Source organism: Otolemur garnettii, unplaced genomic scaffold, assembly GCF_000181295.1.
Source record: "Otolemur garnettii isolate 467f Iridium unplaced genomic scaffold, OtoGar3 scaffold00270, whole genome shotgun sequence".
NCBI lineage: Eukaryota > Metazoa > Chordata > Mammalia > Primates > Galagidae > Otolemur > Otolemur garnettii.
This window is the reverse complement of record NW_003852665.1, coordinates 77,132-91,651: the sequence shown is the minus strand read 5'-3', so window position 1 is coordinate 91,651 and position 14,520 is coordinate 77,132. Positions and strand designations below refer to the sequence as shown.

General features: G+C 37.2%; 1 protein-coding gene across 3 annotated transcripts in view; it reads left to right on the top strand.

Moving 5' to 3' along the window:
- The first annotated feature begins 229 nt into the window (after nucleotides 1-229).
- BOLL (boule homolog, RNA binding protein) overlaps nucleotides 230-14,520 on the top strand; it is a 69,722-nt gene continuing 55,431 nt past the window's right edge. The window contains exons 1-5 of one of the 3 annotated variants that reach the window (XM_003802984.1): nucleotides 230-838; nucleotides 5,188-5,331; nucleotides 8,256-8,347; nucleotides 10,517-10,571; nucleotides 12,233-12,308. In XM_003802984.1, coding sequence (XP_003803032.1) covers nucleotides 818-838; nucleotides 5,188-5,331; nucleotides 8,256-8,347; nucleotides 10,517-10,571; nucleotides 12,233-12,308 — 388 coding nt within the window. In that variant the 5' untranslated portion in view covers nucleotides 230-817. The remainder of the gene's footprint in view (nucleotides 839-5,187; nucleotides 5,332-8,255; nucleotides 8,348-10,516; nucleotides 10,572-12,232; nucleotides 12,309-14,520) is intronic. The other 2 variants (XM_023508741.1, XM_012813507.1) reach the window with 2 other exon arrangements.

Here is a 14,520-nt window from a genome sequence, read left to right as displayed (position 1 = left end):
TTGGCAGCAGACCAGCTTCCGAGGCTGAGCGAACCTGAGGCGGACACAAGGGCCAGGGCTGCGTGGCGGGTCCTAACCAAATCGCCCGCGCTGCCCCGCCCGCCTGGAGGGCTGAGTGACGGCGACAACAGGTGCAGAGTGAAGTCCATGGCCTCTCTGGAGCCGGCGAGTTTGGCGCGTCAGGCCACGGGGGTCAGAGTTTGACTCTGGGAACTGCCTTCTTCATCTCACCCCAGCCTTCGGATGTCGCCCCACAACCGGCTTCGTGCACGGTAGTAAAGTTTTGAGGTCACCGCAACATCTCGAAACCCACCAGGCCTAGAGGCCAACTCTTCGTCTTCAAAGTCGAAGAGAGGGAAAGGCGTGCTGTGCATGTAGCTTGGCATTACGGTTCGCTCTCTCCTCCCCAGCCGTCAGAGAGCAGGCGGGAGTGGTCCCCTGACCGAGCCCGCGGCCCGCACACCCCACGCCTGCCCCTATTTGCTGTGCGCTCCGCGCTGCGACGTCCGGGCTCGGAAACCACCGGCTACCGGGGAAATCCTCCCGCCCGCGCCCCTCTGCGGCTTGCGGCGCCCGCCCGCACCGCCACCAGCCGCCCGAGGCGACGCCGCCTGCCCCTCCCGGCCTCCATCCCCCGCGGGTGGCAGGTTCAGGCCCCGGGTCCGGGCCTGCGCCTCTGCAGCTGCCGCAGCCGCCGTCGCCACCAGGGGGAGAGAATCCCAGTCGGGAAAGGTGGTGTTGTTTCCTTGGTGTTAGGGTGCTTTCAAACTTTAGGTTTCTGTTCTTTTCCCCCCGTTTTCGAAGAGCAGGGAAGAAGATGGAAACCGAGTGCGGGGCGGTGAGTATGGCGATCCAGGGACCTGAGGCCCCGGGTCACGGGGAGAGCAACGTGGATGAGGTGGCTAGAAGGGTGGCGAGTAGAGGCCAAACGCCCGCTATTTTGTCGGGAAGAAACGTGGCCAGGGTACTCCGTCGAGTGTGGCAGAGGGCCGCCGGCCTGCACATCCGTCTGGGGGAGTCGTGGGGTCGGGAAAGTGCGGCCACCGCCTGTACTGAGCGGAAACGGGGTAGGGGGACCCCAGAAAGGGCCAGGAGGTTTCGTGAGCGGCGGGTGGATGCGGCTGTGCACCTGGAGGGGTCCCGGCAAATAAACCGCTTTCCCGCCGAAACTGGGTTCAGCCGCGCCTTTGACGCTCGCTCTTGCCAAACTTAATCCAGCTACCCAGGGCGAGCGTTGCCAGGCGGGCAATGCCTTTGCCCCCCAACCGGTCACGGGAGACCAGAAGGTCTGAGAGCCCAGTGAGGCCGGGTCAGACCCGGATACTCTCATCGCTGGGAGCTGATCAGGGCAGGGCCGAAGCAGAAGACGGGGCGGGGGGTGGGGAGAGGAACAGGCCTCGGGGGCAGCGGCAACGTGCCGCCGCGCCCGCCCCTCACCCCGCCATCAGCCAATCAGCACGCGCCACGCGAGGGCTGCGAGGCCGCCTGCGCATGAGGCCGACGGCGCGGTCGGTGCCGTTGAGGGTTCCCGCCATAGCTGCTGGCGGGTTTGCGGGGCAAAATTTCTCGCTGGCTAGCTTTCTTTTCCCTCCCGCACTTTGGTGGGGAGGGGGTCGATCCCCGTGTCAGTGCCCAAGTTCACGATGACCAGAGAGAACCCGAGGAAGTTGTCGCCGCAGCCATTTCCCCAGACATCTCAACTTGCTGGCCTCGGAGGGGAAGGAGCGCCGAGGCCGTAACTGCGACGGTTAGCTCGCCCTCTTGCTGTTGTCTCCGTTTGCGAAGTAGATGGTAGATTTCAAGGTTAGGTCTCAAGGGGCGGTGGCAGTGAGGACGTATTACTTCGATGGAGATAATAAACTCTTTAGTGCTGGAAGTTTTATCAGTCGGAGGTCCCTTATTTCTAACTCATTATCAGCCCCTATCTAGGTGCTTCCATACACTTGTAAAATTATTGCCAGCGGAATTTGAGTCTTTGTTGTTTAACTCAATGCATTGTTAACCATCTGTAAGGAGTTTAGATTTTTGCTTCTACTAGAGCCTTGTTATTGCTAACATTAAAGTATTTTCTAGGCCATTATTCATACTGTATTCTTCACTTGTCAGCCTGTTTGGTATATCGTAAGCAGGTCTATCCTGAAAAAATGCCATATTTATTCATTCAACAAACATTCCTTGAGCACCTGCTATGTACTGTCACTCCTTTAGATGCTGGTGTGAAAAAAAGGCAAAACTCCTGCCTTCATACATTACCTTGTGGAAAGAGACAGGTATATAATAAGTAAATTATATAATGTGTTAGAAAATAATAAGTGGTAAGGAGAAAAATAAAGCAGTTTGAACCCACAGGATAGGAGCCTTAGAGACAAGGGGAAGAAGTGAATTGAGCATAAGAAGTTGATAATTCTCTTTTCTCAGAGAATATTCTTAAGTTTCTCAAGACAAAAAAGGGAAAAAAAGATTAGAAGTAAAGCACTGTTGACTTTCGTTCATTTCATGCCTATCTTAACGAAAAAAATGGAGTTTGTCTTTTACTTAAACTTGAGAACAGATGAATTCATCTATTGAACTCTTGTTTTTAAGAAGATAATCTCGTAAAGACTGCTTTTTTATTTATTTGGAAAATAGATATTTTGTATTACCCTATAAACCAGTGAGCGAGAGACAAGATTATATCTACTAGAGCTGATACATTATCTGTAGCAATACAAATCCACAGTTGAAAAATGCTAAGCATCCCAGAATCATCCATTCTGAGCATTATCGCCTAATGAGTAAAGTGACTAAAGTTATAAATAACCTCCAAGTGCCCAGGGAGGAAGCTGTAAGATTGGATTCCTGTTTTGTTTTTTTTTTTTTAAGAGACAGAGTCTAGCTTTCTTGCCCAGGCTGGAGAGAAGTGATACATTATAGCTTACTTCATCCTGTAACTCCTGGACTCAAGGAGTCCATCCACCTCAGCCTCCCCAGTCACTGGGATTACAGGCATGAGCCACCTCACCCAGTTTGTTTAATTGGAAAGTACCAAATAGTAATCACTAAATGTGATGATCTTTCTGTGGTTTAAAAAGAAGCATTTGCGAATTCCCTCATTAGGAAATATATTTTTCCCACATTATAGTTTAGATTGGGAAGAGAGCCCATCAAGTCTTAGCTTATAGCTCACTTGTTGCTACTGACCTAATCATCTCTTTGTACATCATGCAGAGGTTAATTTAGGGATCATGGTTTTATTTGCCAATGAAGTGAAATAGCAGAACAATATGAAAAAGAACAATTCTTTTACCTAAGTTGGAAATTCATTTTCATGTGTTTTTTTCTCAGTTTGAATTATGAACTGCAAGGTTTTTGATGCACTAATTTAGTATGTTAGACTGTCTCAGAAGTCTATTTAGTGTTTACAAAGGAAAGTAATAAGTTCTGAGATTGATTTCTCTTTAAAACTCTATTCTCAATTCTTGTTTTTGTCCAAGACTTATCTTGCCATTGTATAAAGGATTATACACGTTTATTAAATTAATGTATGTTTATTAAAATTTATTAAAATTTCAATTTAGGTCCCCTGACTTAGAATTGTGAACATGTATGTATGTACTGAGCTAAATTCTTTGGTATAAAAATGTATACCTATAGGTTGGGTGCAGTGGCTCATGCCTGTAATCTTAGCACTTTGGGAGGCTGAGGCAGGAGGTTCCCTTGAGGCCAGGAGTGAGAGCAGCCTGAGCAAGAGTGAGACCCTGTCTCTACTAAAAGTAGAAAAAAATAGCCAGGAGTGATGGCATATACCTGTAGTTCCAGCTACTTGGGAAGTTGGAGCAGGAGGATCATTTGAGCCCAGGAATTTGATGTTTCAGTGAGATATGATGATGCCACTGCATTCTAGCCAGGTAACAGAGTGAAACCCTGTCTCAAAAACTCATAGGTATATGATTTTTTTTTTTTTTTACAAAATCAATCTAGCCAAGCATGATGGCTCACACCTGTAATACTAGCATTTGGGAGGCCAAGGTGGGAGGATTGGTTGAAGACAGGAGTTTGAGATCAGCCTGAGCAAGAGTGAGATCCCATATCTACTAAAAATAGAAAGACTAGCCAGGCATGGTTGTGTGTGCTCCCATAGTTCCAGATACTCAGAAGGTTTAGGCAGAAGAATCACTTGAGCCCAGGAGTTTGAGGTTGTAGTGAGCAATGATGATGTCACTGTGCTCTAGCTGGGAAAACAAAACAAAACTAATCTTCAAATTGACAAGTACTCTTGAAATTTGACTTTCAGGCTGAAAATGGTGAACATGAATGTCAGAGTTATTAACTTGTCAATGCTCTTTAGCCAAAACCCATCATGTACATGTCTTATTTAGTAAAATTTGTTCTGTAGTCTTAGTGAAACAAGGAAGAACATACAGCATGGATGTCTCAGTCAGAGGGTGTTAGAACTTATTACAAGATTTGGGCTTGTGTTAAGTGATTTTTAGAGAGGTTTAAGGAAAGAAGAGTTTTACTGTGGAAAATATGTTGTCAGAAATTAGTAGTAATTCTATAATTGAATGTGTTAATTCTGTCTAAAAGGTAGGAAAAATGGATTACGGTTAAAGTTGTAATGAATAAAGGAGGAGTAGTCATATCACCTGGGATAAGGGATGTTTGGTCATTCTTGTGTTTGGGCAATGCTTTTGCTTTTGTCTGTGCTCAGACATGATTATGGAGTGGCCTTGTTTTTATCTTGATGCATCAGTCATCAAGTGACCTTATTTGATGTTGGTGTTCTGTTAACAAGAGAATACCACAGCCTAGCTGTGAGTTCCAGGCCAACTCTTAACACCACCAGGGCCTGGTTGATTGTGCCAGACCAGCTCCCAGCTATCCGGGGCCACTTTTTTCTTTTCTTAAACATCTTTATGAGCTTAATATTCCTCCTTAATAATTAAGTTATACATTTAGTAATAATGTATTTAAATAATATATTTAATATTTAAGATCTTCTTTATAGTGGAGTAGATTGTTTCCTATATATTTTGTTGCCCAACAAAGCCATTAGCTTTAATTATAATCTTTATAAAATTCGAGTAAAAGTAAAGTTGAAAATATTATACTTTGCGTAAATGACTCATCTTTTTGAAAGATACATATTTTCAGCCTTCATTGAAACTTACACTCAGTATTAAAGTTTAAAAGAATTTTATCTTACAGCAAACATCAAATCAGACGCAAACAGATTCCTTATCTCCATCCCCTAATCCTGTGTCACCTGTGCCTTTGAATAACCCAACAAGTGCCCCAAGATATGGAACAGTGATCCCTAATCGCATCTTTGTAGGAGGAATTGACTTTAAGGTATCTATTTTTATGTGTGCAACATAGTGTATTTTTTGCAAAAGTTTTTATTTCTCCACATTTGTTTCTTGAGATGTGCAATATAAAGTAATAACATTTGCGTAGTGATTAATAGATTTCAAATTGTCTAAAGAATCTTTTCAACAATTACATAAGCAAAATAGACTATATGCAATTGTCCAATTTCAAATGCAAGGAAATTGAGGTTCATTGATTTGCTCCTAGCTACTCTGTGGCAGCAAGAGACTAGAATCCTAGTTTTCTGATTCATTGCTCCATATTCTTTATGTCACTATACCAAACTAATTATATTTCCTTGCCAAATACTCAAAAGCCCAAATAATGAGTGATTATAATTTTCAAAAAAACACTCAATTTTAAGAAAGCCTTAGATATATGAAGTTCTATTTCATTATCCCAACTTTTAGCTCAGTTTCCTAGAACAACCTCCTAGAGTTCTATCTTCTGCAAATTACTTTCTATGATAGAATTTAGAATTTGATCCCCCCAAAAGGCCTGTGTGACTATCAGAAAAAAGCATCTTAGCAGTAATATATGTATATTTAAGTCATGTAATCAACCATTTCACTCTCAAAGAAGCATGATTTGTGAAATGATTTGCAGTAACCCCCAAGTGGAAGGCAGTAGTAAACACAAGAAAGGTATGCATAGACATTTTAAGAGGAATACTCTTATTTCCAAATGGATATATAGAAGGATTTCCAAGCTTCCGTATTACATATTAGAACTTATAGGGAGAGTTATTTTTTAACCAAAAAAAGCCCTCGTATGTGTGTGGTGTGTGATTTAACATTTATAACTCAGTATTTCTATAAGTAATCTATCACAATTTGGTGGAATTTTTTCCTGCGGAAGAGAAATTTTACATTTAGTATATTTGCAAAAATAATGAATCTTAAGCAAGTATATGATTGTTTCACTAAACGTAAGGTAAGAAAAATTATTTCTTATAAAATGTTTATTTTTTAAAAAATTTTCTGTATCTATGGAAAACAGTAATGGTGGATCAGAAATATTCAATTTGGGTATTCTTATTAAGAATTCATTTATATTAAAATAGCTTAGCGTATTTTTAAAAATAAATCATTAGTAAATATATTTGTATGCCCAGATTATTCTAAGTTACTAACGCCCATCGGTTACGGTATGAACTCTTAGAGGCCATCCTTGGAATATGGCCATAGCTTTAAGGAACTGGTGGGGTTCCCTTTATTATACCTTTTTAAAACCATAGATAAATGCTAGCAAGGAAATAGTTTACTATAGTAGCAAATAGTCTCATGCTTTTTAACCTCTTATTTTTAGAAACCTATAAATTATCCTCTTAATATTTATTAATATCTTGACTCTCTCCTTTTCAACAAAGAAGTGGAGTTGCAAAACTGAGCTAGTGATTCTTCTACTAGAGAATAGTTTGAATTAATTTATTTACAGATCTCCAATCGCCATCCTTATTCTTGCATTGTTTCCATTTTCTATTAACTGAAATAAAAGGCATTTAGTTATTATTAGATTAAATCAGCATTTGCCATTATTCAGTTTAATAGGCTTTATGTTACCAGCTAAAAGCCAACAGTATATGTAATTAGCAGTTGAACTCAAAAAGCTTACCTGTGCAAAGGCATATCTTTTTCCCACATATATAAAGAAACTTTGGGGGGCCGGGCATTATAGGCTCACACCTATAATTATAGCACTCTGGAAGGCGGAGACAAGTGGATTGTTTGAGCTTAGGAGTTCCAAAACAGCCTGAGCAAGAGTGAGACCCCCATCTCTAAAAATAGGCATGTGTTGTGGCAGGCACCTATAGTCCCAGTTACTTGGGAGGCTGAGGCAAGAGGATCACTTGAGCCCAAGAATTTGAGATTGCCATGAGCTGTGACACCACAGCACTTTACCCAGGGCAACAGAATAAGTGAGACTCTGTCTCAAAAAAAAATTTTTCGTAGGGACATTTAAAGTTACTCATGTAAGCAAATAGTTATAGCTAAACCAGAAAATGCAATTGTAGTGAATTTAGTGTCAGTATTTCAGGAAAAGATGATATGAGCCTATTAATCAGACTATTTCATTTAAAACCAGATATGCCAAAAACATCTTTGTAGCCATATTGTACATTTCAGTCTAATTATAATTCCAATCTTTATTTTGAATATCATCATAGTGTCCAAATTTAGCTGAAATGTATTTTAAATCCAGATAAAACATATTTGAATTTTATTTAATAACTTAAAATCTTACAATTACTCTGTTGTTATCAAAAGTTGAATTCAACACTTTTGGAAATATGTCATTTTCCTAAGACCTGACTCTTCCTGGAAACTAGGGTGATTAAAATAGTGACTGGTGTAGGCCAAGATGACATAGAGCTACTGCCAGGACTATCAGCTTCTCTGAGCTATAAGAACCAATAGTAATATGATTTTACTATAGGGATAGCATGTCTAATCCAAATTGGTGTTTTAAAACTGGCAAACTAGAAAACAAGAATCATTTAAAGATTGCTTTAAATATTGAGCTTTCTTTGTAGTTTTAAAATAATTCCACTTAAAAATGTTTGACTAGTATATAATAGTTTAACAACATAGCTACTGTGTACATAGTAAGGTATTTATATTGATTTTAAAAACCGAGTGGTTTGGGGGTTGCACCTATGGCTCAAAGGAATAGGGCACCAGCCCCATATGCCAAAGGTGGTGGGTTCAAAACCCAGCCCCAGCCAAAAACTGCAACAACAACAACAACAAAAAAAGGAAAAACCTAGTGGTTTCACTTTTTTTATGACAAGAGGTATTCTTCATCCATATTAACATCTGCCTTTTCCTGTCTCCAAAATAAGCATAAAAATTATTCATATTTTATCAATTAAAAATATTTTTAATGTTTTCTTTTTATGCCATTAGACAAATGAAAATGATTTAAGAAAATTCTTTTCCCAGTATGGGTCTGTAAAAGAAGTGAAGATCGTAAATGACAGAGCTGGAGTGTCTAAAGGGTTAGTATTATATAGGTAATATATGGAATTAACAACTGTATTTTTATTGGATTACCGGATTTTATATGCTAATTTACTTTGATTCCATTTTTTTCAACAGAAAATATCATGCCATCTTCTTTCATCCCCATCTTTTAGGTTCTTATTTCTTTTGTATATGCATACATGTGTATTTGGAGAGAGGACACTGTAATATTCCTTAATTTGTTGTGAAATTATTCTTGTATAGGTTGAGGGTCTGTTCACTGTTAGGCAGATGTTAGTAGCAAGTGTACATTAGCTGAGGAACCAATGCTAAAGGATTTGGATGCTTTTGGAATAGTATCCCTACTTTAGACTATAGAGAGCTTTATTTACAAATAACTGACCCCAAGAAATGTCTGTAGGTTATATCTTAGAGGCCTAATTAGGAAACTAATATGAGAAACAGAACTCTAATGAGGCTGATTTTTTTTCTGAGACAGTCTACTCTGTTGCCCCAGCTAGAGTACAGTGGCATCATCATAGCTCACTGCAACCTTAAACTCCTAGGCTCAACAGATCTTCCTGCCTCAGCCTCCCAAGTTGCTGGGACTACAAGGGTTACCACATCGGGCTAATTTTTTCTATTTGCATTAGAGTTGAGATCTCACTCTTGCTTAAACTGGTCTCATACTCCTGACATCAAATAATCCTTCCACCTCAACCTCCCAGAGCACTAAGATATAGGCATATGCCACACACCTTGCAGAGAATTACTCCTTATTGCCACGTCAATAAGAATGAAATCTGAGAAGAAAGTAGTAAACTGTGACTTGAAACATGTACAGCTATTTGAGTAGATTGCCATGTGTATAAAAGCCAAATTTTAGCACTATGTAAAAGGCAGTTTATATAGTATGTTCATTTAAGAAGTTTGACTGCAAAGTTAAAATAGATAAGGACTGTGTGTGTTTTCTTGAGAGAGGAGAACTACATATTTACAGGGACAAGAAAAGGGACCAATGAATTAGATAGAAAACAGTATTACTAAGAAACAATATTAAAGTATGACAGGTAGATTCTCTGGAAGAGGTGGGATTGTACAAAGAGGTTAGTTTTAAACAGATGAAATGCTTCCTCAGACTGCCAAACAATATTAACATGTAGTGAAATTGTACCTTCTTTTTGGCTAACATAATCTGCAATATTTTGTTAAGAATCATTTCCTATCATTCATGCACACACATGGAAATTAAAACTGTATTTTATGCCTTTTCCACTGGGTGGTGTATGTGTTCTAACAACAACAAAAAAAGAATAATGCAAAATTAATTTCTTAACTCATTTAATTTTGGGGCAAACAGATAAAGAGAAATTCCTTTGTTTAAAAAAAAATTATGTAATATACAAGAATTGTGAATTGAATAGTATTCAAGAGTTTTAAACTGAGAGAGTGTCCTTAAATTATCTCAATAGAAATTAAGCTCTATAAGATATCCTTTTTATTTCATTTGTTTCATTTTTCTCTACCTGTTTTGGCTCTGGGGACATGATACACATCATGTAATTATATATTGACATTATATGAATTGTGCTTGAAAGCAATCATATATGAAAATAAGATGAAAATCTGGGTTGCATATATTTTTTAACTAATATTGTTTGGGAAATATACTAATAATTGTCTTAACTGTTTATACCTATACCTAAATATACTGATAATTGCCTTACCAGTTTATATGTGCTAATGAAAATTAACACATCTGTATAGTCATTTCCTATATAAGAAATTTTATTGTGTTGAAATTTTTCAATTTTTTAAAGTATTTTTTTCTACTTTGATTTCTCTAAACAAGCCAAACTCCTTTTATTTTAAAAGGAGATTATTGTTCCATACTGAAATTCATTGCATTCAAGTTTTTAAGCCAGAATGTTAATCTCTCCTGTTCTTTTACCTCATGTACAGCAAAGGACTGAAACTGTTTCAAGATTCCAGGGCATTTCTTTTTTTTTTCTTTTAGTTCCCCTATTTTAAGAAAGGTGACAGTGTTAAGCTGTGAAAGATTCTTCTAAGATTCCCATGCTGGTGCAGCATAGAATGATACTTACTCCTACAGTGGGTCATTGTTAAAGAATAAATTTTTTTAATGTTAATAGAATTAATATGTTCTAAGAAAATAATTAGTAATAATGAATACATTTATTTAGGTATGGTTTCGTCACTTTTGAAACACAAGAAGATGCACAAAAAATTTTACAAGAGGTATGACCTTTTTATGTATTTAATTTCATTTTTAGAATTTTTTTCTTTGAAACTACCTTTCAGGGGCAGCACCGATGGCTCAGTGAGTAGGGCGACAGCCCCATATACTGAGGGTGGCAGGTTCAAACCCAGCCCCGGCCAAACTGCAACAAAAAAATAGCTAGGCATTATGGTGAGCGTCTGTAGTCCCAGCTACTCAGGAGTCTAAAGCAAGAGAATCTTCTAAGCCCAAGAACTGGAGATTGCTATGAGCTGTGATGCCACAGCACTCTTCTGAGAGCAACAAAGTAAGACTGTCTCTAAAAAAAAGAAACTACCTTTCAGGTACTTAATTTTAATAGTAGGGTTCAAGTACAAATGATCAATTACTAAAAATATATCTTAAGATTGGCAATGGCCTCCAAAAAACTTTATCTGAAGAAGAAAAAAATTCTATAATCATTACATGATTATGGTTGTGAAATTATAACATTTCATTTTATTTGCTTAAACTAAGAACACGAGTATGTATGTTTTGCCGAGTGTTAATAGCATTTTGAATGTCTAAAATACAGCTACAAACATGGATTCTTAAAGAGGGTGGTTATTTGAGGTTATTTCTCTCTTATGAAAAAGTTTATATAAACTAAAAAAGTCTATAGCCTGCATCTTGGTGTAATAATATTCTGCTATGGCAATGTAACATTTAATTTTTATATTAGAAAAAAGTAGATTTTGAATTGTATTATTAAAATCATATACACTCAGTGCTTGTTATTTCTGGGAGTTATGTTCTATAAAGTTGCCACCAACACCGACTTAGTGAATGCTAAACTACTTACTGTTCCTAGGGAAAATACAGGGTGAGGAAATTCTATCACAGTATTACCATCAACCAATTGATATGTAACTTTATTTTATGTGTGTTTCTACTTAAAGACACTATGTATAATAGATTAGTGATTCATTAACTCTGAACTCACAGCTAACAGCACTGTAATTCATGCCTCCATTAAGCACATCTAACATATATTTTCTCCATAAGGCATATGACAGCCTTCTTGTGCTTCGGAGTACTAGCCAACACTTTAGCACTTCATTGGGGGGCCATTTTAAATAACAAAATCACCAGGAGAAAGAACAAAAGTGGGGAAGCTCTCTCTTATATGAGAACCAAAACATTGCTTTGACTGACCTCCCTCAGCTGGAAACATGTGCATCAGGCTACTCAAATTTTTCACGATTTTATGCATGTCTGCTTATAACCTCAAAATTGCCATGAGTATTAATTTTGTTGTTACAAATGAATTTTAGCAAATGGGAAAACTCTCAAATGCAGAATCCATAAAAATGAGAGTTAACTGTATTTCAAATGAGAAATTAGGGTCAGAGCATTGGAACCAAGATTCAGACTCAGATCTATTTTTTTTTCCTTGCAGTTTTTGGCCAGGGCTGGGTTTGAACTGCCACCTCGAGCATATGGGGCTGGCGCCCTACTCCCTTGAGCCACAGGCGCCACCCCAGACTCATATCTGTTAATATTTGAATCCAAAGACCACCCTTTCCCTGCTTTTCAAAGAATGTTAGACTCAGAATTTTTTTAATTCTTTCTCACTAGTTTTTTCTTATTGGTTTTACAAATAATAGTAACAAAATAATAAAATTATTTTTCTTTATTTTAGGCTGAGAAACTTAATTATAAGGATAAGAAACTGAACATTGGTCCAGCAATAAGAAAACAACAAGTAGGGATCCCTCGTATGTATTGCGAACTAATGTATTTTTCAAGATTTTTACATGATTCTTTTCTGAAATATTAGGCTTTTATAGAACTTTGATTCTTAATCGTTTTTCATTTAATAGTTATTTTAGCAAAGTTGGTCAAATGTATATTTTTTATCACAAATTAATGTATCTCAAGTTTTTTGTCTAGGGAAAATTTGATATTTAATTATATTGTATACAACTTACATCTTTAAAGGAAAAATTATTCTGTGATGAATAATAATTTTGTTAAAATAACAAAAGTAGTTGTAAATAACTTAGAATTACTAATGAGAAATTTTTCTAATTAGAAAAGTAATTTAAAATTAATCAGTAAAAATAAAGTGAAAATGTAGAATCAATATCAGAAACTAGCTATATGGCATATACTATATGATCCAACTATGTGTCATAATTATCAAAGGGAACAATCCCTAAAGAATTAGGAATTGGCTAAGTGATGTGTGTACCTTCTTCAAATTTCTATAATGCTTTCAACTCTTTTTTTCACTCCTCACATTTATTAAATTAGGCATTTTTATAGTTAACTTTTTACCTATAGTATCTGTTAAAATCTGTAATGGAGTCTTTGGCTCAATGGAGAAACTTGACATAACATTAGAAACTAGCTTTTTGTTTTCTTAGCCACATCCTAGTGTCTGGTAGAATGTTTCAAACATTGAGTAGTTTAACTTTTACTTAGTATTTGTTAATGTAGTAAGTTAATACAAAATGGAATGTATTAAACATGGCAGAATGCTGAATATTTTCAGATGACTATTGTTAGTTGCAAAAGTTAAGCTATAACTTGTAGTAACAAGTATAATGTAATGTAGCCCATTATCGCCAGCAGTAGGTACTAAGTAATAATGTTTATATTATGACCCATCAGTTGTTAAAATAGAAAATAAGTTAGAGCTATGCTGAATGCTTTCTAATGTACAAGTAGTCTTTTAAGAACTGTTCCAGTGCAAGGTCAGTGTTGTAGTTTTCATTTATTTCGTTTAATCTTCACAGAAACCTATGAAGATTTTTAAATAGAAAATTCAGTCTTAGGTAAAGTCATTGTTTTAAAAAGTTTCTGCTGAAATACTCCTAAGGTACAGAGAGTTAATCTTGGTATATGTGGGTCTAACCCAATACAGCATATCAGAATTGCAAGTTTTCTTTGAAGTCTCCTGGTTTATGCAAAAACTTCATGCACAGTTTGCAGTCCGTTTCATACTATCATATTTAATATAAAAAATACTGCCCTCAAACAGTTATTTGAGTAAAACTGAGGCTGTAAGTAGATTACTATGTTTAGCATTTGACTGTTCATATTTTCTGACACATCATCCCATATCCAAGTCTGACATGTTGGGAGTTAAATAACCAAAGGGTGAGTATTAGCATGAGCCTTCAAATCCAGGACTGCTTGATTTCAAAGCTGTTTATACTTTTCTGCAAAGAAAAATAGGTATTAAAAGTAAGTTTTCATAATAAAAGCGATTCTTAATTTTATCTGAAATCTTATTACTTCTTTCCATCTCCATTATCCACACCCTAGCCACAGCTAACCACTTGGATTACCTTGTGAAAAGACTAGACTCTGAATCTAGTCTTGCTACTTTCCAATCCATCATTCACAAGACAGCCAGAGTGATCTTTCAAACATGTGCAATTTATCATCTTATTCTCAGCTTATTTTGAGCTATTCTTCCCTGCTATAGCTTTCTCTCAGAACATACCATACTCTTCTTCTCAGGACTCTAATATATGTACTATTTACTTTACCTCGAAGGTGCTTTGCCATTTTATTCATTCTTTAAAGCTCAGCCAAAGAATAATTTTCTCACAAATGTTTCATACTCAGGGGGTGCCAAAAAAAAATGTATACACATTTTAAGAGAAGAAAGAAATTATATTAAAATTGTAATATTCAGTATATACCGATAACAAAAGATGACTATAAGTCACTTTTTAGCACCTCTTGTAATTGCAGAAGTCAAACATGACTTGAGTTTTACAATTTTATTTACATAAAACAATTAAAATGTTCAGTATAGTACCCTATACAGTAGAGTACTTCTTCATGTATTTCTCAAAATTGTATTTAATTACTTATAATTAACTAATGACTGTCCTCCCTACCAGAACCTTATTTGTGTGAGGATAGAGACCATGCCATGTCCATTTTTTAAATTTTTTGCTGTATCACTAAGGC